Source organism: Phlebotomus papatasi, chromosome 2 (genome assembly GCF_024763615.1).
Source record: "Phlebotomus papatasi isolate M1 chromosome 2, Ppap_2.1, whole genome shotgun sequence".
NCBI classification, from domain to species: domain Eukaryota; kingdom Metazoa; phylum Arthropoda; class Insecta; order Diptera; family Psychodidae; genus Phlebotomus; species Phlebotomus papatasi.
The window spans coordinates 71,841,971-71,865,360 of NC_077223.1; the positions used below are offsets into that span (position 1 = coordinate 71,841,971).

Consider the following 23,390-nt stretch of genomic DNA (forward strand, 5'->3'; position numbering starts at 1 on the left):
GTGCCAATGCCAAATACTGCAACCCCAGTTTGATTTGAACCTCGACAAATTGGTGGACTCACAAATGATAAGCAATGTCATATTTTCATGCTCCCACGACTTTCCCAACAAGTGACAGAGCATGGTGTATAAATCAACATAAATTCTTCACTTGTGATTTCACTGATGAAATTTTCCTCTTTACTTAGAACACTCAATGGAAGTGTTACTGAAGCATCTGCGACACGTGAAAAGATTGGACGTCAACAGATTCGAGATTCGCAATATAAATTGATTTTTTTTCACCCATAAATACGCATAAATCACACGCTTTTTTTCACCTTTTCTCATCGCTCTTGAGGGAAACTTTTCTAACACGTGGGATACAGAGATATAAAAAAAAAGTTTCGCTATTGCTTTGGAAGGTGAGATATACCTGAAGAGACTAGGTTTGCGAGGAAGAATTATCGTACTTTGATACACTTTCGGGAAATAATCTATAAATTATGGGTAAAGTTTGTCTATGAAACGTATAAGAATATTTTACACTGGTATAATTACGCTAAATTTTTTTTTGTAGAAAAGTTCGCGCCATAAAGGCTCCTATGAATTTCAATTATATTTCATAATATATTGAATTAAAAATTTCTTTTTGATATCAAAATTTGTTAATTCAAATAATTTTAGACGAGATTATACCATTTTTTCCCTCTTTGATATGCAGATTTGGTTTCAGATATTCTTTATCTCGGCATTTATTTCTTTATTTTCTTTTATTTCTTTATTTTTTTTTCATAAATCTTAAGATTTTCCTACTTTTCTGCCTGAATTTATAAATAAAATACTAGTAAAAAATACAGTGGGACCTCGATAGAGTCAACCCCCGATAGAGTCAACTTGGACCCAAATTGACTTCGATAGAGTCAACTTTTTCATTATTATTGAACTGATAATATTGTATGACTTTTTCGAAATTAAAATCAGTGTTTTGGTGTATCAATGCAACGTTATGTCATTTGTAAAATATTCTACACTGGTACAATGACGTAAAATTTTCTTGTATAAAAGTTGGTATAAAAAATAATTTTATGAAATAGGAGCTAAAAAAGTTCGTTTTAGTATTTGAGCGGTTAATTCGAAAAGCTTTAGACGATAATATAGGATTTTTTTCCACTTTGTTTTGTAGATTTTGTTTCCATTATTTTTCAGTAAAGATGTTTCATTAGTATGTATTTTATCTTTTCATATTCCTATTCTAATATTCTACATGAATATTTTTTTATTATTTAAACTGAGTTGATTAACAAGATATGATATATGTTGTATGTGTAATATGTATAACACTGAGTGAGAGAAATCCGAAAAAGTTAAAATAACACTCCGGAAATGTTAATTTCACCCTGCAGTATTGATCCAAAATCGGTGTAAATATTATGCTTTTTAGGTGTATTAGGAGTTAAAGTTAACCTTTTTTCATGTTATTTTTACCCTTAAAAAGGTGTATAATTAACATTAAAAAATGTTGATAAATTTTTACACCTAAAAAGTGTTAAAGTTATGAGGAAAAAAAGTTAATCGCACTCCCGTTTTTTTCTCAGTGAACATTTGGGAATTTTCTACACTGGTATAATTTTAAAGAATTTGATTGCAAAAATGTTCGTATCATTATAAAACCGTGCCACGTAAAAATAAAATTATTCTGTATAATAAGTTTGAATTCATTTAGGTGAATTTAGGTAAAATTACACGAGTTTCTCTAGTTTCTTCTGTAAAATTTTATTTGCTATATTCTCAATTTTTTTTTTTTATAAATCTCATCATGGTGTACGTTCTTCACCTTTGAAAGTGGGGCACTTTTGTAATTGGAATTTTTCTCTTGTGTTTAAGTGGTACTGAAGAATATCATAGTGAAATTTAGCTTTTTAATCTGTTTGTGCAGCTAAATTATATCACGATAATGCTCAATTTTATTTAAAAATAGGTGAAAAACAGAATTTCAAAGGTGTTCCACTTCCCCTACTCCACATTCTCTCATTGTTTAGACGAGTTAAGTACCTTTTCTCAAATTTAATACGCGTAAAAAACACTTCTTCGTCAGAAAATATTTACTTTCCAATTTACATTAATTTATCGACTGAAAAAGTGAAGAATTCCACAAATTTAAATTTTTTTCGTATCTCTTTATCAAAATAGAAAGTAAAAGTAATTTGTCAAATAACTTCTCAAACAACTCCCAACTTGCAATATTTCTTTCATAAGTATTACATGACTTTGTAAGAGCAATTTTGATCGATTTTCACTCAAATATATTTTTCTTCGCTGAGCTTTTGGAAAGCAATATTCAGTCTTTTTCTGCTACTTTTTACCTCAGATACATCTGGAGTTACATCATAAATTTGAAGAACCTCCAGACCTCCACATATTGATTTTAAATGTCTTTCCGGAAATTCCCTGAAAAAGCTGAAAACAGGAAAGAATCAAAGACCCCGCGTGAGTCACGTGAATAGTGTCGAAAAGTTGCTAATTAAATTGTCTCTAATATTCCAAGAAGTTGTTGTTTCCCCAAAAACCTTACGCAAAGCAGATATCAATAACAATGAAAAAATAGAAAACTAATTTCTATCTAAACACTCCGCTAATAAAGCGATAATTCATTCAATTGATGATTAATTTTAATGATCAGTTTGTTGTCTCGTTTCCGCTGGTGGAAATTTTTGGTGCTAGAGAAAAATAGAAATCTCTTTTTAGCACGAGATAAGATTAAAAGGCGCGAATGACAAAACACCATAAAACGCATACGTCTCCAAAACGGAATTCACACAATTTTCTTATCAATTGCGTTACCTGACTCTAATTAATGTTATTGATTCAGGGCTATACAAAGTTATGATGGAACATTTTTCCATCGTTCGAAACTTCAGGGGCTTTTCAGGACGACTATGAAAGATTGGATGAAAAACTCTAGTGCGGTATAATTAACCTATTTTGTTTAATTACTTCTCAGGTAGGATCGTTGCTCGTTGCAGGAGAGCATTCTAATTAAAATATTTCATTGAAATTCATATCAGGGAGATGGTTAATAAAGCAAAAACTCCAGGGATTCTATTCCAGAAAAAATCCAAATAATAGTGGGAATTTTTTCCTGCAAATTATTTTGTTACAGAACTTGCTAACTTGTTTACATCAAGCATATAATTTCGTAAATGTTACGAATTGGTTTCTGAAATATATATGGTATGTATATTCTTAGAAAGTTTATCTATCAATTTAAACAATAGAAAATACAGACCGCTTTTGGCATTGTAATTCATGCTTCCCCTTAATAAGTAATTTTAGAACCTGCCCGAATAATTGTTTATTTGATACAACACACAAAACACTAGTTAATTCACTATTTTAATTTTATTTTTGGTTTAGACTTATTAAGAACTTTAACACTTTCCAAGTAAAATACCACAAAATATACACATTAAGACGTGCTTATTTATTCTGAACTTTTACCAACATTTCGTGTAATTTCTACTATCTTTTCATGTTGAGCAAAGCAATTTTCCATGTTCTGTGAAATATTTGTTTGGTCAACACTTTTAACATGGAAAATGTATGAATAGCGCTTAAATTAAACAACAAAGTTTTTCACGTTCATTGTTCAGAAGAGAAATTTACACTAGAATTTCCCTATTCTCTTACATTCGAACATTGAAACAAACTATAAAGTTTAATATATAGGTGAATCATTTGTTAATGTATCTTGAAATGGATTAAAGTTAATTATAAACAAAAATGTTGTATTCACAGTTTTGGGAAGACTAATATGTATAAGGCATAGCAATGGAATAGGGGTATCTATATGAAAAATTCTACACTATAAGTTCAATGTTCTTCAGGTGGAAACACTAAGAGAAATTAACAACAATTGTTTAAAAAGTCTAAAATCATTGTATTACTCTTAAGATAGGGTAAAGTGATACAAGTTGGACAGTGGTACAAGTTGGACAGAGCTTTTTTCTTGATAAATTTAGTACTTCATTTTTATCTGTATATTTTTAATGCTTTAGTTTTATAATTTGGTTTCTTGTGCTTAAAAACAAGTTTTGTATTGTATTTATCAAGAAAAAAGTCAGGTCCAACTTGTACCGGCGAATTGTCCAACTTGTAACACTATGTCCAAATTATATCTCTTTACCCTACAATTAAAACATTCGTCAATAAATTCTTTGGCTTAGTGTCCTTTTTCATATATATCTGAAATGGACACAGATAAATAAATCATAAGAATTACAATTAAAAAAAAACGATAATTGTCAGATGAAACAATTAATGACGGAAAGTTTGGTAGTCAATACTCAAAAAAGGGATGACAAAGCGTCCCAGCTGTGCGAAGTGCTTGAACTCACGAGAGAGAACTATCCGTCTATTAATTTTTCACGTGCTTTATAGCTACATACCGCTGTACTACCGATTAAAATGATTGATAAATTTAAAAAGTTATTCTGAAATAAGAAATTGTTTAAGAAAAGTAGTTTTTAGAATATTTTAGCATGAGTAAAAGCGTTGGAACAAATAAAAAAGTAAATTCGAGAAAGGTAAATCATTTACGTGTACTATATCCACTCATGACCGATTGTCAGCGATGCAGTCGAGTTGTAAATTTCAAGATATCCAAAAAAATCTAAGTTTAAGCAAATCGGTTGAAAAATAGGCCATCCAAAGTCGTTAAACTTTGATTTCGAAAATTCAATATCGAAATGATTTTCGAACAGAGGTGTCCGAGGATGAAATATTCGCCTTGACTACCTCTAAAACGTATTAGAAAATGAAATAAAACCGTAGGAGCCGTTTTCGAATTAAACTAAAAAACATGGTTTTGGTGGGGTAAGAGGGGGTTGAGGGGGAGAAAAATAATAATAATAATAATGGTGGCACAACGTTCCGTAGAGGAACTAGGCCTTCCCACCAGGGGAGTTCGGGACATCCATTATTATTTTTTCTTATACAGGGATGGGGTTGTCAGTCCCATGCCCGTGGAATCAAGTGCAGTGAAGCTCACTGGATGCAATCCGAACACCTTTAACGCCAGAAAAATTTCTGGTGACCTAAAGGGGATTTGAACCCGGGACACTTGCATCATAGATCGAGTGCTCTACCACTTGACTCATTGAGTGCCCTTATTACTTATGACTTTTTTATGTGACAGGAGGAAGTAATTTAGAAGGAAATATAAAATTCTATCTCCATAGTATTTCTTACGTTGATCAAATGGGTTAACACTAAACCTGCCGACCGTTTTTGGTAATTTTTCCTAGCGCGCTTGGTCAAATAACAGATTGCTGTAGGGTAGGATACTCAGCAAATTTTCCTTGGAAAATAGGAAAAAATTATAATTTAAATACTGAAAAATTTATTACATGGATATTTTAAGAAATTCATAATGTTTTATAGCGACATAGTGTCGTTTAAATATAAGGAGATGGGAAGAAAAATAGACTGTTCTAAATAATGTTGACTTATGGCAGGTCGTCGAAGACCGGAAGTCAATACCTTTTACCGTTTGGTCTCTATCCGTGTCACAAGTTGAAAAAAAATAGTGGACTGCTCTCTCTTTGAGTTCGAGTAATAAAATGAAAATTCATAGAATTCTACTCAATTGCACTAAAATAGTAATGAATCAATATTCTCTGGCATACCAAAAACAATTTAATTGGCGTATGAAAATGAAGTTATCCAAAATTTTACATTCTAGCTGTGAACAAATATTTAAATCTAACTTGTCTTTAGCACGTCACCCATTAAGGACGAGTATCGAGAAAATATTTTTTTTTATTATCTACTATTAGTAGGGGAAAGTCGTCTGCCTTCAAACGAAAAATGGAGTTCCAAATTTAAGATTTTTTTCTGAAGAATCCACAAAATGGATTTTATTTTCTACTACACCAAAAAATTCTCTTGTTCATTCGGCGTATAAGATTACCTCATTTAGCACTCGCAAGTCCTCAGTTTTTCCTTCTGAGGAAATTAAAAAAGTGATGTCGATTTGTATGAAGGCAGCTGGCATAGTCTGCCTTCAAACGCGAGGCAGCTGCCTTTAAATTTTTTTTTTACTGAGAATATTGAATCAATAAAACTAAATGGGCTATAAATGATTAGGTTGAAGCCTAACGCACTCACTAAAATCATCACTGCAGTCGAAAGACATTAAACAATAACTTTTCTTCACATTTTTCTGAAGCACTGTTTTGCACATGAAAATTTGGAAAAAAAAGCCATTCAAGTTGACAATTGTCAACTTGAAACATTCCGGCCGGAGAAAGATAGCAGGTTATAAGTATTTGTATGACGTTCGTCAGAGAAAAGTAGGAGTTCGATTTCACATGTTTTGATGTATGGAAAGATAGGATTTGAAGGCACACGACATTAGCATTTAAAGGCTGCTGCAGGGTGATATTTGCAAATTTTTGCCACCCACAAAAATTGTGTCATCTGAACCAAAATGTATTAACAGAAATATTAAGCCTGATTAACCTTCTATGTGTCACAATGGAAGATTTATTTGTAAAATGATTTTTACTATGAAAAATCACATGATTTGTGGAACATCAAAATTACAGTTTAGAGCTCATTTTCATTTTTTTTTGATCTAGCACCTAGGGAATAGGAGCTAGGCTCTCCATTTTTTGATGATTTGTGAGGATGATGGATAGCTACCTAATAGTTAATAGAATATAATTTATGCTTTTGAGAACAACGAAAAAATCGCAACATTTGAAGGCTGCTGCATTTAAAGGCAGACGATTTTCCCCTATTTCTTTTAAGTATTTGTATATATTATCACAAAGTAAGAGCTTTAAATAATCTAGGATATTTTTTGCAAATCTGTAGATTTTTGATAATAATATTTAATCTCAAAAATTAAAATTTTCGCATTGATGATTAGATATTAATATTTTTTATATGCCATTTTTTTAAGAAGTTCATGGAACTACAGTCAAGTGTGCTAATCCGGGCGCTTCGCTATATGGATCGTTTATGACTAATCCACTTAAAATAATATTTTTATTTTTATTTCCGTAATATAGTCACTACAGTAACATAATATAACTATTCAATTTTGAGAAAAAGCAAAAATAATATTTTTATCCATTAAATAAGTGAGTGTAATCGACTCATTTCAATCTTGTGCCAGCTGGGTTTTTCACTAAAAATTTTCTATCAGTGATAGAAAAAGTATTTTAAATCCAAAGGTTCAATTAAAAGTGAATTAGCGAAAAGGCGACCCAGTTAGTGCATGCTGACTTATTTCAGTATTATCATTATTTTATAAATTTTCTCTAATATTTTTGAGAATTCTTTTTATATTATGTTTCTGAATGAAACAGTGAATAATTCTATGGATTTAGAGGAAGTAAAAAAGAATTTCATCAGTCCAAAAACAAGCGTTTAAGTAGCACTCTTCGGAAAACGATCCAGTTACCCCACCTTACTATAGGGACTCAAATATTTTATAATATTTTTCTTTATTGGATTTAAAATAAGCAAAGCATTCATAAACTATGTATAATAATTATTTAAGTGAAATCTTTAGAAAATACAGTTTAATATAATTTAAACTGAAGACATTGAATTAAATATTTTTAATATTGACAAATAATTTGAAAAAAAAAATTTCTTGTTCTTTGTGATCCACGTAATCCCTTAAGGCTCTTAAGGCTTAACGCTTATACAACTGACTTTATTCTTCGTTCCAACATACAACTATTGGAGCATGGATAGTAATGTCTAATTTCAAGAAACACTTTCTTGGAGAATCAGAACAAAACGAAATTTGTCAACCCTGCATCGCAAACTTATTAGATTGTAGAGCATACAGACTTTCTTGGAAGACTGTATGGAGTTTCACCTGGAATTTCACACCTTGAGTCATTCAGTGGGTTGGTGCCGTCGTCAGAAGTCAGAAGTTTGTGTGTAGATTTAATCAATTGGGTCTAATTGCTAGTGCAAATACGAGTGCGTGCTGGAAAATGACTCGATGAATAACTCAATTTTCTCATGTTGTCTCACTAAACCATGGACCTCCTTTCTCTCTTCATTTACTATTGTGTGTGGTTTGTGATAGTTTACTTGACAGTTAGAAGTATTACTGAAATTATGGCCATCACTAAATCACGCAAGAAAGGTAAATGTCCATCAATCTTGAGGCTATTGGTGTGACAAAATCTCAGTCCATCCCACATTCCTAATCTCAAAGCTCCAGTAGATAAGTGTATCTCGAAATTATCTTACATTTTCCCAATTGTATAGACTAACTAGTGGGTTATGCTAGCAAATTTAATTAAATTCTGTTTGCATTACTGAGGAAATGTGAAATGATCCCAAAGTGACATTAAGCAAATATTTCACGTGTGTTTGTGATGTATTATCCTTCCCTATACAAGACTAAATCTCCAGTTTAATATCATCGATAATCGTGACAAAGTGACTGGGAACCTCCTTATCGACATCGTATGAGGAATTATGAGATAATCCACTCTATGAATATTAAGCTCTTATCCGAAATTGAGCTCATGTGGAGAGCAAAAACCTCATAAGATACCACCATAAAGACATTATTCATACTCGAATTCAAGGCATTAAATTTATCAATAAAGTCATTCATAAAAAGTGAAGAATGTTACGCAAAGCAATTGAAGAATGGCGTAGTATGTATAACATGTATAACATTTAAAATACGTTTTCATCGTAAAAAGAAAAAAAATAAAATCTTGAATTTATTCTGTGTTACTAAAAATACGTAATTAAGAAAAGTGTTAAATATAAAAAAACACCGAAATGAAAAATATATAGATTTGTTTTTTTCTTTTTTTAATAAATTAGAGATTCAAATAACATTATGTTAAATTTTTGCATTGCAATAATTTAGTTCTAAAACATTATACAGAATTTCAAAGATGTGCTTGCAATGCTATGCCAAAAGCGCTTTGACATCAAAATTGATGAATTCACCATTTAGATATGAAATTGTACCTCTAGTTTTATCTTATCGTTTTTGGTGTTGTGTTTTGATTTTTCTTGTATTGGAGTGAATTATAATCTAAATCAAGGGCTAACGTGGACCCTAAAAGACTAATTAAAAATCATTTTTTCCAATTCTTTTTTCAGGATAATAAAAAAATCAAAAGTAATACCTATTAATTTAACTCGGTTAAATTGATTCATTTAAAAAAAAGAATTTTCAGTTAGCAGTTAAGTGAAGCTTTACTTGAACCGAGAATATTATATTATATTTTATTTATACCAAAAATTTTCTGAGTATTTTACCCCACAAGGTCTTGCAAAATAATATAAAATGAAACAAATAAACAATCATTCGATCAAGTACTACACAATCCTGAAGAAGTGTGTAAAATTTCAAATAAACCGGGTCATTGTTCATCTCACTAGCCGAGCATAACAGAAATTTAAAGGCTCCAGTTAGGGTCCAAGGAATACCAGAACCAGATCGGCCGGGAACTCATCCTAGCAATTTCATTAAAATTTTGAAATCAATTTAATGTACCCGCCAAATAAGTTCATAATATATCTTTAAGATTTCTGCAGAAAATATCTACACCTCTACCAAAATTCTGCCGAAAGTCTTCAGATTTTCTCTGAATATATCGTCGTGGTAACAAACCGACGTGAAGTTGAAATCAACAATAGGGAAATTCGGAAGTCGTCGGGAAGAGACAATCACTCAGGGAAACACATCAACTATCTCCAGAGCTTTCGGCTCGATCTCCAAGCATCCTTTGTTAGGTGCTAACAAAGAGAAATCCCAGCAAAATCCAAAAAGAAGAAAAAGACGTAAAATTGTAGCAAATATTACAAAAATTTTAAAAAGACAGTGTAAAAATAGTGTCCCCGTTCCCTCTTATACCCTGTTATAATTCTGACCAATACCCTGAACAGTCTTAGAGAAAGATTGCAAGACTTGACTACTGATGACGGATAGGAAACTGATCCGAAAGCTCTGGAGATAATTGATGTGTTTCCCTGAGTGATTGTTTTTTCCTGACGACTTCCGAATTTCCCTATTGTTGATTCTGACTAGACCGATAAAATTAAAAAAAAAACCTCAGGGTAAAGTCGGCAGGTAGTGTAATGATTTGACGAGTATTTAAGAAAATTCCAGTAATATGAAGTTTTCTCATTATTCTACCTTTTCCTATAGAAAAAATGGTTTAAAATTTCATATCCCAAATGGTACAAAATAGGATGTCAATAGGTCATGACACAAATTCTTAAAGTATCAATAAGTGTTCTTTCGACCCTATTTTCTAGAGTTTTATTCCGAATCATTTCGAACATTGAGAAAAAAAATCTTGACATATTGTAATATATGGCAAAAAGAAATTGAATGTTTTTTTTTACATTTTTGCAATTTTTGAATTAGGAACTTCCATAACCACTTAACTGATTTCTCAGCAATACACTTTGTTTTACTTTTATCATTAAAATCTTAAAATTATTTGTTTTTAATCAAGATGCGGATTAAGGGTACTCTCAGCTAGAGCTTTTATCAATTTAGCTCTAAAACCTCCATAATAAAATTTATTTATGTTTTTTTTTAATATTTAGAAAATTTTTAAATATTTAGGGCAGAGGTGTGCAAGAACCGTTGAAACCGAATAAACGTCAAAATAAGTTTGTTGTGGTAGCGTTTTGGCCATTGACGTACATGTTTCATATGACGTTTATTCGGTTTCAACGGTTCTTGCACACCTCTGATTTAGGGGAATGTGGGGTAAAATGTGCAAAAGGGATATTTTGTTTTTCACGATCTCCAAAAGGATCTGCGAGATTTCTAATCAGCACATTCTTATAGAAAATTTACTAGTTTAAATCTTTGCTAATGACTATTTTCCTTTAGCTGTAAAGAAAATGTGTCATTCAAGAAATTTTAAAATATTTTGGCGTAAATATTGACGCATGGTGTAATTGGTACTATAATAATTTGATTCATTTTATTATTTTTATAACATCACAAGACAATTTTTCTCAAAATTAGAGACAAGTAATCTGTTTTTCAAGTCATTTTCCAAAAGATCTTTTTTGCTAGGTCATTGGATTCGATAAGGCGAATTGGAGATGAAATGAGCTGAGTAAATGACACTGCAGATATTAATCACTATGTAATGCGTGTTTTCTACATTTTATTACCCAGAGTGATATATTTTAATAAAAGAATTTCTGAACGGAAAACTATTAGGAAAGTTCAAAAACGACAATAGATTCAAATAAAGGAAGGCTTTCAGGTTTTGCACATGCTCTGGCTCTCGAACACTTTAGATTTTTTCCCATATTCAATTAATGAATATGAGCTATGGCAATATATTTTATTAGCTTGTACCAAGTCCCACAATTCCTGAAAAAAATTAAGTCAGATTCATCAGGGGCCTATCAAGCCAAATAAAAAGTGAAGCTTTGTAAAAATGTTGCATCTATTGCACCGCGACTCAAACAAATTTGCTCGTAGTTCTTATATAATTTTGGTGAACATTATAAAATATATATTTTTAGATAGCTTTTAATACACGATTTCGAAATATATCAGACTGATAAGTCATTTCTCTTTAGCAAACAACTTGCCAATAGTCTTCAGTGCCTCTATGCAAAAACGTATGGAAAAATGAAATGTCGAGAGGCCCTTGGATTCATTAAAGAAATATGATAAAATATAAAGTGTTCGAAGCCAGAGTATATCTGAAGCCTGAAAGCTTTTCCTATGTATATCAAAATTATTTTATAATCACCTAACGTAGAAATTTAGGAAAATAAACTCGTCAAAATTGACATCACTTGTAAGAAAAATATTTTGAGTTATGAAAAGAGGGGTCAAAATTTCGACATTTTAATTTATTATATTTCTTGTTCAAATTCTTTTAAAAAAATTGGTTGTTCAAGAAGGTTCATAAATGCCATTTAAAAAAAAAAAACAGAGCTTTGATTTCTTGTATAGTGAAAGAATTTTGGAATTTACGACCTGTCACGTTTTGCCCCAGGTTTCTCTATAAAAAATTGTATTTTCTCTTTGGAAAATCTCATTACATTTCTGTGTACGAAAACCTTGTGGAGAAGTCTTAGATTTCAAAGTGGAACTAGCCTGGAAATCAAAACCTATGTGCATAAGCAATTACTATCCTGACCAAAAGTTAATTAATTGAGAATTGTATGTTTGAGTATCCTTGTATTACATTTAATGAAATTTTATGTGAAATTTCATGTTATGAGAATTCTTGAGCTGCAAATTTGTGGTTTAAGGATTTCAAGAGGAAGCCAACAATTCGTGGAACTCTCTGTAGCATTCTCCAAGATTTTCAATTTTCCGCATTCTGATCATTTTATCTTGGAAAATATATTGTCATGTAGTAAATAAAATTTGCGTTATGAATTTGATAGTATCACACAATACCTCTTGCTTCCAAGGGCTAACGAGACTTTACCATTCTTGCAGGCTACTATCGGAGGCCAAAACGAAGACACTCAATGCCAGCCAGGAAGGGGCTTTTGGCGCCCCAAAATACATTCTTGGATACAATAGCGACTCGCTTTGATGGCACACGTAAGTAATAACACCATGAATTTACTGCTGCTCAAGATGTGCAAATGGTTCTCTTAAAATATTTCTCTCCATGAAAAAGAAAAGTGAATTATATATCAGACTTGTACAATCTTTTGCACTTTTTTTTTAAATGGACTTCCAAGGAAATCCTGTTTCTCTTTTATGGATTAATTTCAAGAAACTCTCACTTTTCTCCTTCGTGCTGTCAATCTTGAAATCTTCACTAGAACTTGTACTTTACGACAAGGAGTTTTTGTTTATGGCTCTGTTATTTTTGCAGAGATGCTGAAATATTTATTTTAATACTAAATAATTGTAGAAATTATGGAGCATTTGTAGCTCCAGATGAGCATATATTTTGAGGGAAAATTTGTTAATTTTCTAGGGGTACTCTGTATGCTAAATTTTTGGAAGAAATTCTCAAGACTAGGGCAATGGTAATGATTTTGTGTAAGCCGGCTTTTCTTGGTGAAAATTGTGCTATTTCTTCAGGAATATTGTATACTTTTATGAGTTATTACTCAAATATTTAGGCAAAATGTGCCCAGTAATAATTCACTCAACACTAAGTTTATGATTGATGGTTCACTGTTAAATGATAATTTTTGAAAGAGTCTTTATTTTAGAAAAGTTACATTTTAAACTCTATCTATATATAACATAGCGTTGTGCAACAAACCGAGCCACAATCGATCACATTTTCGATAACCCGGAGCTCTGTATCTAAAACTTTCTTCAATAAAAAACTGATGACAGTGAGGATTTATTTTTTTTCTCAACTTCTACGTCATGTCATTTTGATTCCCCAGGTTTATCATTTTCCTTGACATTGCTACTTATTTGCTTTCGTGTGTCGCACGACATTTTGTACAATTGTCTCTCAGGACATCATTTGACAATGTAAAGCAAATGAAAAGAAAATGAAAATGTCACAAGTTTTTTTTTTCACTGAAAACAGTAAGGTGCGTTGTTACCATTATACCTTTAGTCCTCTCTGGAAACAAGATTTTCAAAGAGGGCAACTGAATCTTACTTAATTTTTTTTTCAAAAAGGATGTTGTTTTCAAAAATGACAAAACTTTTTCATAATCTTTATAAAAAATATCGTTTTGCCAAACTTATCTTGTTAGTTTGACGAACTTCTTTTTAGAGTAGTATGATACTTACTTATTAAAATTTTAATGAGATTTAGAAAAAATTATTTAAAAATTTATTTATTGAAAATTATAGACATGCATCGCAAAAATAGATTTCAATTGACTAGCATAAAAAGTGTTTTAGCACTAAAATGTTAAAGAGATTTGTTTTTATTTTTCACATACTTGTCAATTTGAATTAATTTTTGCTTAAGTGTATTCTGTTATCAATATATTATAGATCAATCAAGAGTATCAAAAGAAAAATACACAAATCATATATTTGAACGCATATTAGCAACTTTTAAACTGAATTGCATTAAAATTTTAATGAGCACGTCTGCTAACACCATAAGGACGAGTGGGTTAGCGTTGTACCCCACGCCGTTTAGGTTTAGGTAGAGTTAACTATTCAATAAAATACATTGGCAAACAGAACTCAAATTAGGAAAGAGGATAAAGGTCAATTTTAACAAATTCACAGGGATCTGAAATATTTCGTCCATAATTTTGAGCAAAACTTTGCATGACTTTCCATGAATAGAGAAAATAACAACAAAATGTATTTCCATCTCCGTTGGGCTATTTTTGCCAAATAATTAAAAGACTAAAGTAACTAAAAATAAAAATCCATCCTCGACCACAATATGAATATTAATTGCTCAAAAATAAATAATTCAAAATCGTCTACTTTTTTTGTAAATCGATATTTATAAATTAATTCAAAAAGTCAAGAAATATTTTTTAAATTATTGTAAATTAGGGGAGGCCGGGGAGGTTTGGGACACTTTTTCATGTTTTGACTTTGAGACAGTATTCCAAAAAACCACGATAGTGTATTAAATTTCATGCGGTCTATAGGATACTTATGGGTATTTACTTTATAAAAAGTACTCGATAGAACTTGGAAAACAACTGAGTTTTCTTGGAGAAGATAAAACATTTAACTTGACGCTTTGTCCCAAACCTCCCCGATATGGGGCAGTATGGGACGCAAAAGGGGATGTTTGAGACGCATTTTTTCTCGCATAATTTGCATTATTGGAGTACATTAATTAATTTTAAGTACTAGATAAAAAATATTTCTAATAGATATAAAAATGTTTAATCTTTTTTTTTCATACTTAGAAATTAATATCAATTTAATTTGTACAGTAGAGTCATTTATTGTCAATCAATTATTTAAAGTATTTTCTTCTTATTTTCCATTTGCCTTTTTTTGCTTTTTTTTAATTCTAAGTATTGCAATTATGTTCATGCAACTGTTAGCAACTGTTAGTTTTGAACTCATTGATGGATTCTTGTTTGATTTTACGACAACTGCATGTTACCTGTTTTTTTCCTTATTTCTCTGAAAAAGCTCTTGTCTTGCCTTTCTGGAGAATTTGTGAGAATTGTAGAGGATATTGCTCGAGAAATTTTCGAGAAAATAGTTTTTAACAGGATTGAGCAAAGGTTGAATATACACTGGAGAGTAAATTGTTGATTCCCAAGACATTGATGGTTTAATTGTCCCTGCAAACAACTGCTCAACTGGTAAAGTTTGCACAAGAGGTAGATTTCCAGTAGAAACTGGGCATTACTCTCCATTTTGACAATAAGAAATTGCACGCCACTTACAATGTTGTCGAAAATCAATGTCCCATTCATCCCCTTTCAGGTGTCCCAAACATCCCCGCAGGTAGTTTTGGTATTTAAAAACTTTAAGTAAAAAACAAGAGCGTATAATCTCTGAAACTTTTATAAAAATATGTTCCCAGATTATACTGCTAGCTAATGAGATAAAAACGTTTTGATTATATATCGCTGATATGAAATACAAAGAGCAAAACTGAGAAATCAAAAAATACAATTTTTATCAATTTTGTGTTCATAGAGGAAGTGTGCCAAATTTCGGTCAGCTTCTAATTTCGGCCACTTTGAGTGTAATTCCGGCCATGCAAATAAATTAATTAAAATTATATATGTAATCTTCGAATAGTCAATGAATTCATTTTGCTTTTAAATATTTATTCATTTTAGGATGTATTAACACAAAGACCGTTAAATTTTAGGTAAGATTTGAATTTAAATTGTATTGTAAAAACTCAATGTGGAAATATTCTTACGAAAAATGTGACAGATCGATAGTGTTTCTAGCAGTCTTGTGACTTGTGGTGAAGTGCAGAAGGTTTTCCTTCAGTGTTTTTCATGAAAATTGATTAGTTTTCATTAAAGATTGTTTCTGTTTATGTTAATACTGAATCAATCTTTAAATTTCGGGTAAAATTTCCCAGCTGGATCCTGTATTTCGCGTGAAAAAGTATATACTTTGTGAGCGTCTCTCCGGTGAGGTAGTGTTGCTTATTCCGGCAACATCTCTTGCTTTCCTAAATTTATTATTCATTCAATGTTTTTCTTTGTTTGTTTTTGAGTTCTACAATGTCCAGAGAAAAAAACCATCACTTTTATGTAAAAGATGATGTGGAAAAGACCTTGGAAGAGTTCAGGAAGGTCAGATTGCTACGGGAATCTGCGCGTAAATTTGAGATGCGACTCTTCAGGTCTTCAGGACAAATTACTCGGAAGATCTCAGGGCTAGTGGGTCATATAAACGTATTAAACTAAATATTAAACTCGTTCGGTTTGACGTTTTGAAATTTTCTATCCGTTGCGTTATAAAAAGTGGCCAGAAAAAAGGTGGCCGGAATTTCACTCAAAGTTGCCGGAATACTACCCAAAGCATTGTTTATATTTTTATTATTTTTTCAATATTTTAGGAAGTGATTTAAAGAAAAAAAATACAAAGATGATAAACTAGTTTTCAAGGTTCCACACAACCTTCCCGAAAAGGAAGTAACAAAAAAATATCAATATGAGTTAAAAATATTGCATTTCAAACTTAGGACTTCGGTGCTTATATGCAACTATGCCGAAATTAGGCACACTTACCCTAGAATTAAAACAATAAAACTGAGGATATTCATGCTTTTAGTCAAGATACATCTTAATATTGCTTACGATTGAGTAGTGGTTAAATCATATTTATTTAAAAAATTAATGAAAAAAACCGCCTTGTCCCACACTACCCCTGTCCCAAACCTCCCCGGTCTCCCCTAATATAAATTGTGAGTAACATTTATGTGTAACTACAGTAGATACTTAATCTCATACATAAAATATTTCAGTTCAATCGTTTTACTGATTTGCTAAGGATTTGAGTGCCTTGTTAATGCTCTAACCCTAGCCAATCAGAAATTATAGTGTAGCCAATGTATTCTTTATGATTAAATTTTTAACTTTAACTACATGTGGCCAAAATTACTGACAAAAGTCATAAATTTCTAGAAAATTCTTTGAATTTCTTGACTTCTTGTCTTGGAATCATATTATTTAAGCCGAAATTTAGATTTATTAAATAAGATAGAAGATTTATAGGATTTAAATACATTTTTCAGGAGACGATTTAAATTCTTGACATGATTTAAATAAATTCTTTTTTTTAATTTTAGTTACAGTAGACTCTCGCTAATTCGGCTCTTTCAAGATCGGGCTACTTTTTAATTCGGGCAGCGGTTACATTTGAAAAAAGTTTGTTGTCATTTTTCAAGTTTGATTATGATTATCAAATGAATCAAAAATGCTCAAATTTGACATGATTTGTCTTAGTTTTGATGTGATTTTGCATTATTGAGGGATTTTCATGCAATTTACGTTATAATGAGTGTGTAAACTCAATATGTGTATGCAGATGAATAAAAATTCGTTGCATTTCAAAAAGTTTGTCGCCCGAATTTCTGTCTAATTCGGCTAACATTTCGGTCCCATATACCCGAATTTGAGAGAGTCTACTGTATATAGTGAATATATCAAAACATTATACCACAACTACAGATAATTTTTAAGTAATTATCGCAATTATGATGGTGCTGATTATGTTATATTCATTTGCAATATGAGCATTTAGTGCTAGAAATGTGTAATGGAACACAGAACATTTGACTGTTCTCTCACAAATAATTTTCTTTATTCAATTCGTAAGCAATTATTGACCTCTGCGTGGGCTCTTTTGCATGATTTATTGAGGAAAATTACTGTATCATATTTTTAGAATACAATAGAATATCTTTTATGGCTATTTTCGCTAATCGCTGAACAATATTTCGCGATAAATGTATTTGCTCAGGTGCAACATTTTTTCCATACCCATCCTCAAAACGATAAATATAAAATGTTTTTCACAGAAGGAAAGATAAAATAAATAACTTTTAATGACTGAGGAGAATTTGGATACTTTTGAAGGAAAATTGGGTGTATTGAACATTACAGCGGAATTAGCGAAAATTGCTCCAGAAGTAGAAGAAGAATTTTCCTGACTATAATATTCAATGGAACGGGGTGGTATTTGGATAAGAATCTAGCGAGTGTTTCTGAAACTGTGCTGTGAATCAAAATAATCATGTGAATCTGCCAGGAGAGACCCCATATAATTCCCTTTATCTTTTGCCACAGTATCATTGTTAAATTCCTCCAATAGCAGCACAAAATGCCATGATAATTGCTCAGTAAAGAAGGTATATATATATGTATATAGTAAAGGGGAAATTGCAATACATTCTCGCTGTTCTGATATGGATGGAATACCTAAGGTAGTTAATTGGAAAGTTGGGAGAAAATGTGGAGTCTTTGATGTGATGTGGTGTTTGTTCAACCAACAAATAAACAAAACTATCTCACGAACAATTTACACTCAATAACACTCAATAAATATTGGGATTCGACGATCGAGAAGGGGTATACATGCAAAATGAACAATCCAAACATTTATCTACCAACCATTAATCCCAGGGAATTAATGAAGAGATTTTTCCCGCACTGTCATGCTCATGGATATCTTCTCGCTTAAATTAAAAGGGATGGTATATACAACCGCAGAATATCCTAACATCCTGAAAAGAAATCTCCCATCATCGTCTCCTGACTTTCACCGCATAAATATTCTCTTTTTAATTAATTGTGAGATTCTGCGAAATTTCTGAATGGTCTTTCTGACTGAGTGTGAAATGGGAGAAGAGTAAGATGAGATGAAATGCTCTAAAAGAGTGAAAGACATAAGAGTCATGACAAACCAGGGTGAAAGAACGTCGAGCCAGTGACTTTAATTTCCGCTAATCATTAGGAAAGTTCTTCACCTTCTCCTCATCACAATCTTATCCCCTGATTTTAAGCCTTCATCTCTACTCTAGAGTATATTTCCACGTAAAAAAAACCTACAACACAGGCGTGTGCACGATAAAATTGTCACAATTTGGTGACAGTGCAGAAAGTGCAGAAAGATTTCTTTTCGTTCACATTAATGTGTCATTCATTAGTTTTGTTTTAATGGTATTCCCATTTAATTATGTTTATTAATCAGTGAGAAATTATACAAAAATGAATGAGAAGGTGTGAAGTTAAAGTTGACAAATATCTTCAAAACCATTTTATTGTTGGATAATGAGCTGGCGTGATGGATATTCTGTGGGGACACTTCCGGTAATCGCCAGTGGAAATTTATTTCGCCTCAAGAAGAAAAACAAATTTTCTGTCTTGCCCAGAGCTTTCGGTCCGGATGTGGACCTTCTTCAGTGGTCGACTAGACTATGTTTTTTGATTTCCTGAATCCGAAAGCTCTGGGCAAGACAGAGAATATGTTTTTCTTCTTGAGGTGAAATAAATTTCCAGTGCGTGGCGATTACCGAAAGTGTCCCCACAGAATCTTCAAAACCCATCTCACGTATTCAAAATTAGGAAGAACGACTATGGGAACTCATGTGAGACCGTTCCGGAATGTAATTTTACGATTCAAGGAAACCAAAACTATTGTTCAAAAACCAGGTTGTGATAAGAATCGAGGAATTCTGACCACCAAATGGACAAAAAAGGTGTTTGTGTACTTCATGATTCACACCTCTGCTTCTACACGAGATGTGACCAAAAAATGGGTATCTCATCCAACCTGGAACAAAAGATCAAAAAGAGAAACGGTTTAATTACTTACAAAGCACAACCAGCAGCCCAGCCCACCTTAGTGATGAGCAATGTCAAGTTGCCAAAACTGAGTCCCGAAGGTTGAATGGCAAACTTGTAAAGGGTTTTTAAAGATGCATTCTGATGAAACGATCGTAAAATCCGACTTCAAACAACTTTCTGATCAGTAATTTTTAAAGCTTTATAAATACTGGAAAATTTCGTACGGATGTAGCGAAGAAATACAGATTCAAGAACTACTCGAAGTTTCCAAAAATTTCGTCGTTTGGATGACGATTTGGACCTGTGGTCATAGGAACCAAGAGTTCTTCATTATGGGCACAATGAACTGCGCGATTTACATAAAGGAGTGCCTATCCCAAGAAGCAAAATAGCTGCCTTATAAAACCAAGTATTAGACAAGTCTTTTAGTGCACTTTTAAAAGACTTAAAGTGAAAATTTTCCGTTGGAATTCCTATAGCAGCTCTTAAGATCCTTAAGAGTGCGCCACTTTACTTATAGTAATCTCAATGATGGAAGCAAGAGCGTTATAAGTAAATAAATAGATTTTTGGTTCTATATTGCCTTACTTAGGGAATTCTACAAGACTATTTTAAGAAAAAAAATGCTGCTTGGGTAAGCGTCTTCTATTGCTTTATATTGACCACGACATTTCTCCAATATTCTGGCCAGACCTAGTATCCTGTCATTATGCCAAGGGCACCATAAGATGCTTTGAAGATAACATCATCCTATATGTACCCCATGACTGCAAGCCATCAAATAGCCCATAAATTCGGCTAATCGAGAAATACTGGGATATTTTTAAGAGAAACTTGAGAAGGAATGCTAAACCCGCCAAAAACACCAAAAATTTTGCTCAGAAGTGCAAAAGTGGAAATGACCTTGTCAAAGCCATGATGATAGGTCTCAAAGGAAAAATCCGAGAATTTGGAAACCAAAAGTTAGATTGAAATAACCAATGAGTTCAAATAAATACTAATAAAATAAACTTTTCAAAAATATATATAACACATGCTTTAAAGTTAAATAGTTTTTATATGGGAAGTGTTTTTGTTTGTTAAAATTTTATCGTGCACACACTTTAGAGAAACAAGAAGTATGGAAAATCTTTGCAAAGTGTCGCAACATTCCAGACTGAAGAGGGATGTTCTTAATTGAATTCCTTTTTTCAACTCAGAGAAAAATGCTTAACTCAATCTTCACCCTCTCACTTTAATCACTAAAATCCTGCGAGAAAAAAAGTATAACAATTTTGTTAAATTCAGCATTTATTTTTCAAATTAAAGCTTTTCAACAATGTTAAACTGCCAATATCTATGAACAAAGGAATTAGAATTAGCTTTATGCCACTTTGTGCATATTAGTTTCCACACGTGATAAACTCAATGAGATGATATGCATTTCCAGAACGCAGTCAAACGCAATTCCGACACTAGTTAATTGAAAATGCAGCATGGAACATTTGAAGTAGGAAACTAATCAATATTGTCATTTATCCGCTTTTTCCTTTATAATGCACTTAATTAGGTTGACAAGATAAACTAGATTAGTTTTATGACATATATTGCTCTCAAAGTGTTTTTATTATTTATGAATAACCGTTGTGCAATTTGTCGAGTAAAATACGAGCAATTTACATTGTAGACATGATTTAAATATTACACGTCATTCTATAAATTGTGGCTGATACTCTACTTTTGGGAATGTTGCAATCATTTTTACATTTTATCAAAAATTAGCAGTATTTAGAGTCCTGTCAGATTCATTAATAGAATATGGGAAAAAATACGAAGTGCTCTAGATCCAGAGTATGTGCGAAATCTGACAGCCTTCCCCTATATGAATCCATTGTCGTTTTAGGACTTTCCTAATAATTTTCCATTCAGAAATTCTTTTATTAAAATTTGCCACTCAGAGTAATAAAATGTTGACAGCACACATTACAGAGTGATAACCTGCTTTAATGCCTACAGACTACTCGGAAAAAAAAATGTTTTGTCAAATTAATAAGACAAGTTTGTAAAAAGAATGTTCTTCCATACAGAATATGCAAAAGTTTTGTCAAATCGGCGGTCAATTGTATCTTGTTAAAAGTTTGTCAAAAGGGTGTTTCTCCATATAAAATGTAAGAAAAAGTTTTGTCAAATTAAAAAAGTAGAGTAGAGAAATTTATGCCCATATTTGACAGTTTTTTGTACACAATCATTAGGTAATTTTCTTCAATATGGACAAAAACTTTTCTATTGTGTAGAAGCCATAATATAATCAAAAATAGGTGTTTATTGACCTCTTACCCCTTAGGGACTATCGCACACTGAGAGAAATCCGAAAAAGTTAAAATAACATTCCGGAAATATTAATTTTACCCTGCATTATTGATCCAAAATAGGTGTAAATATTACCCTTTTTAGGTGTATTAGTTGTTAAAGGTACCCTTTTTCATGTTAATTTTAGCCTTAATAAGGTATAAAATTAACATTAAAAAATGTTGATATATTTGAACACCTAAAAAGTGTTAAAGTTCTGAGGAAAAAATGTTAATCGAACCCTCTTTTTTTTCTCAGTGTAGTTACTATTTCACTCTTTAAGAATTGTCACAAGTTCTTACTTAACAAAAGCAGTTCAAAGTTTGATCTTAAAAAATTTTTTTTTCTATTAAAAAAATTTTATCTTCTACTTTACAATTATGTACAGACATAAGAAAAAATAACTTTAGGTAGTCAGGAAAAATTATTTTCTGTATTGGCCTCTACACACTAGAGAAACTTATGTCCATATTGAAGAGTTTTACCTACAAAAGTACAGGGAATTTGCTTCAATATGGATATAAATTGCTGTAGTGTGTAGAGGGCATATGGGACACCGGTGTTCCAATCGTCGTTAAAGGGTTAATGACTTTCTCTTATACGCAACGATTTACTAAAAAAAATGTTAACGATTTTTTTCTGGTACTATTGTGTCACGTCTCTTCCAAAGTCTTTACAAAAAGATAAAAAAAATCAAAATAAGTTTAAATATTAGAATACTGGATGATTCTTGATTTTTTTGATCCGTTATTGGTCATAAGTTTTACAAATTGTCAATGTGAAACGATGTAAATTTTCAGTAAAGTTTAACACAGTATTTTGAGAAATCCAAATATTTCAAATGAGGCTATTTCATTTAGAGTCGTAGTCAATAAATTAATAAAATTAAGCAAGAATATTAAAACTATATGCGACCGTACATGTTTAATGTGATTGTATGTTATGAACTTTACCCTAATTCAGTAGTTTTGATAAAGTTTGAATGTAAAATAAATTGGCTTAAAAAGTTTGTTTACACGAAGCGTGCTTAAAAATCACTCAATTCCTCTTTTCACAATATGAAAGGACAAAGTTTGTTTTTAATAAATTTATCACACTTTATTTTCAACAGAATTGAAATATTTATGTCACGACTTTTCGAAATACTATTAGTTGGGGAGTGAAAAAGCTGTAGTATTAGAAAACTGGGGCAAGATAAATTTTGTACAGAAAATCTAAATTTGGTCTGTAAATAATTTAGGACTTTGAAAGTAGTGAAATCACCATTGTAATCATCACGTTTGGCAAAAAATTGAGAAAAATGAAATGTTTATCATTTTATAATAAATAAATAAAGTAAAATTAAACTGTGTACTTGG

The 23,390-nt window shown here is 31.6% G+C and overlaps 1 protein-coding gene across 6 annotated transcripts in view; it reads left to right on the plus strand.

The window, feature by feature from the left end:
- The window catches only part of LOC129804241 (potassium voltage-gated channel subfamily H member 8), a 130,361-nt gene that overhangs the window by 16,482 nt on the left and 90,489 nt on the right, over positions 1-23,390 (plus strand). For 3 of the 6 annotated variants that reach the window (XM_055851377.1, XM_055851378.1, XM_055851379.1), the window contains exon 3: positions 12,470-12,577. In XM_055851377.1, the coding sequence (XP_055707352.1) occupies positions 12,502-12,577 (76 nt within the window). In that variant the 5' untranslated portion in view covers positions 12,470-12,501. Of the gene's footprint in view, positions 1-7,898; positions 8,153-12,469; positions 12,578-23,390 lie in introns of those variants that run through there. The other 3 variants (XM_055851376.1, XM_055851374.1, XM_055851375.1) reach the window with 3 other exon arrangements.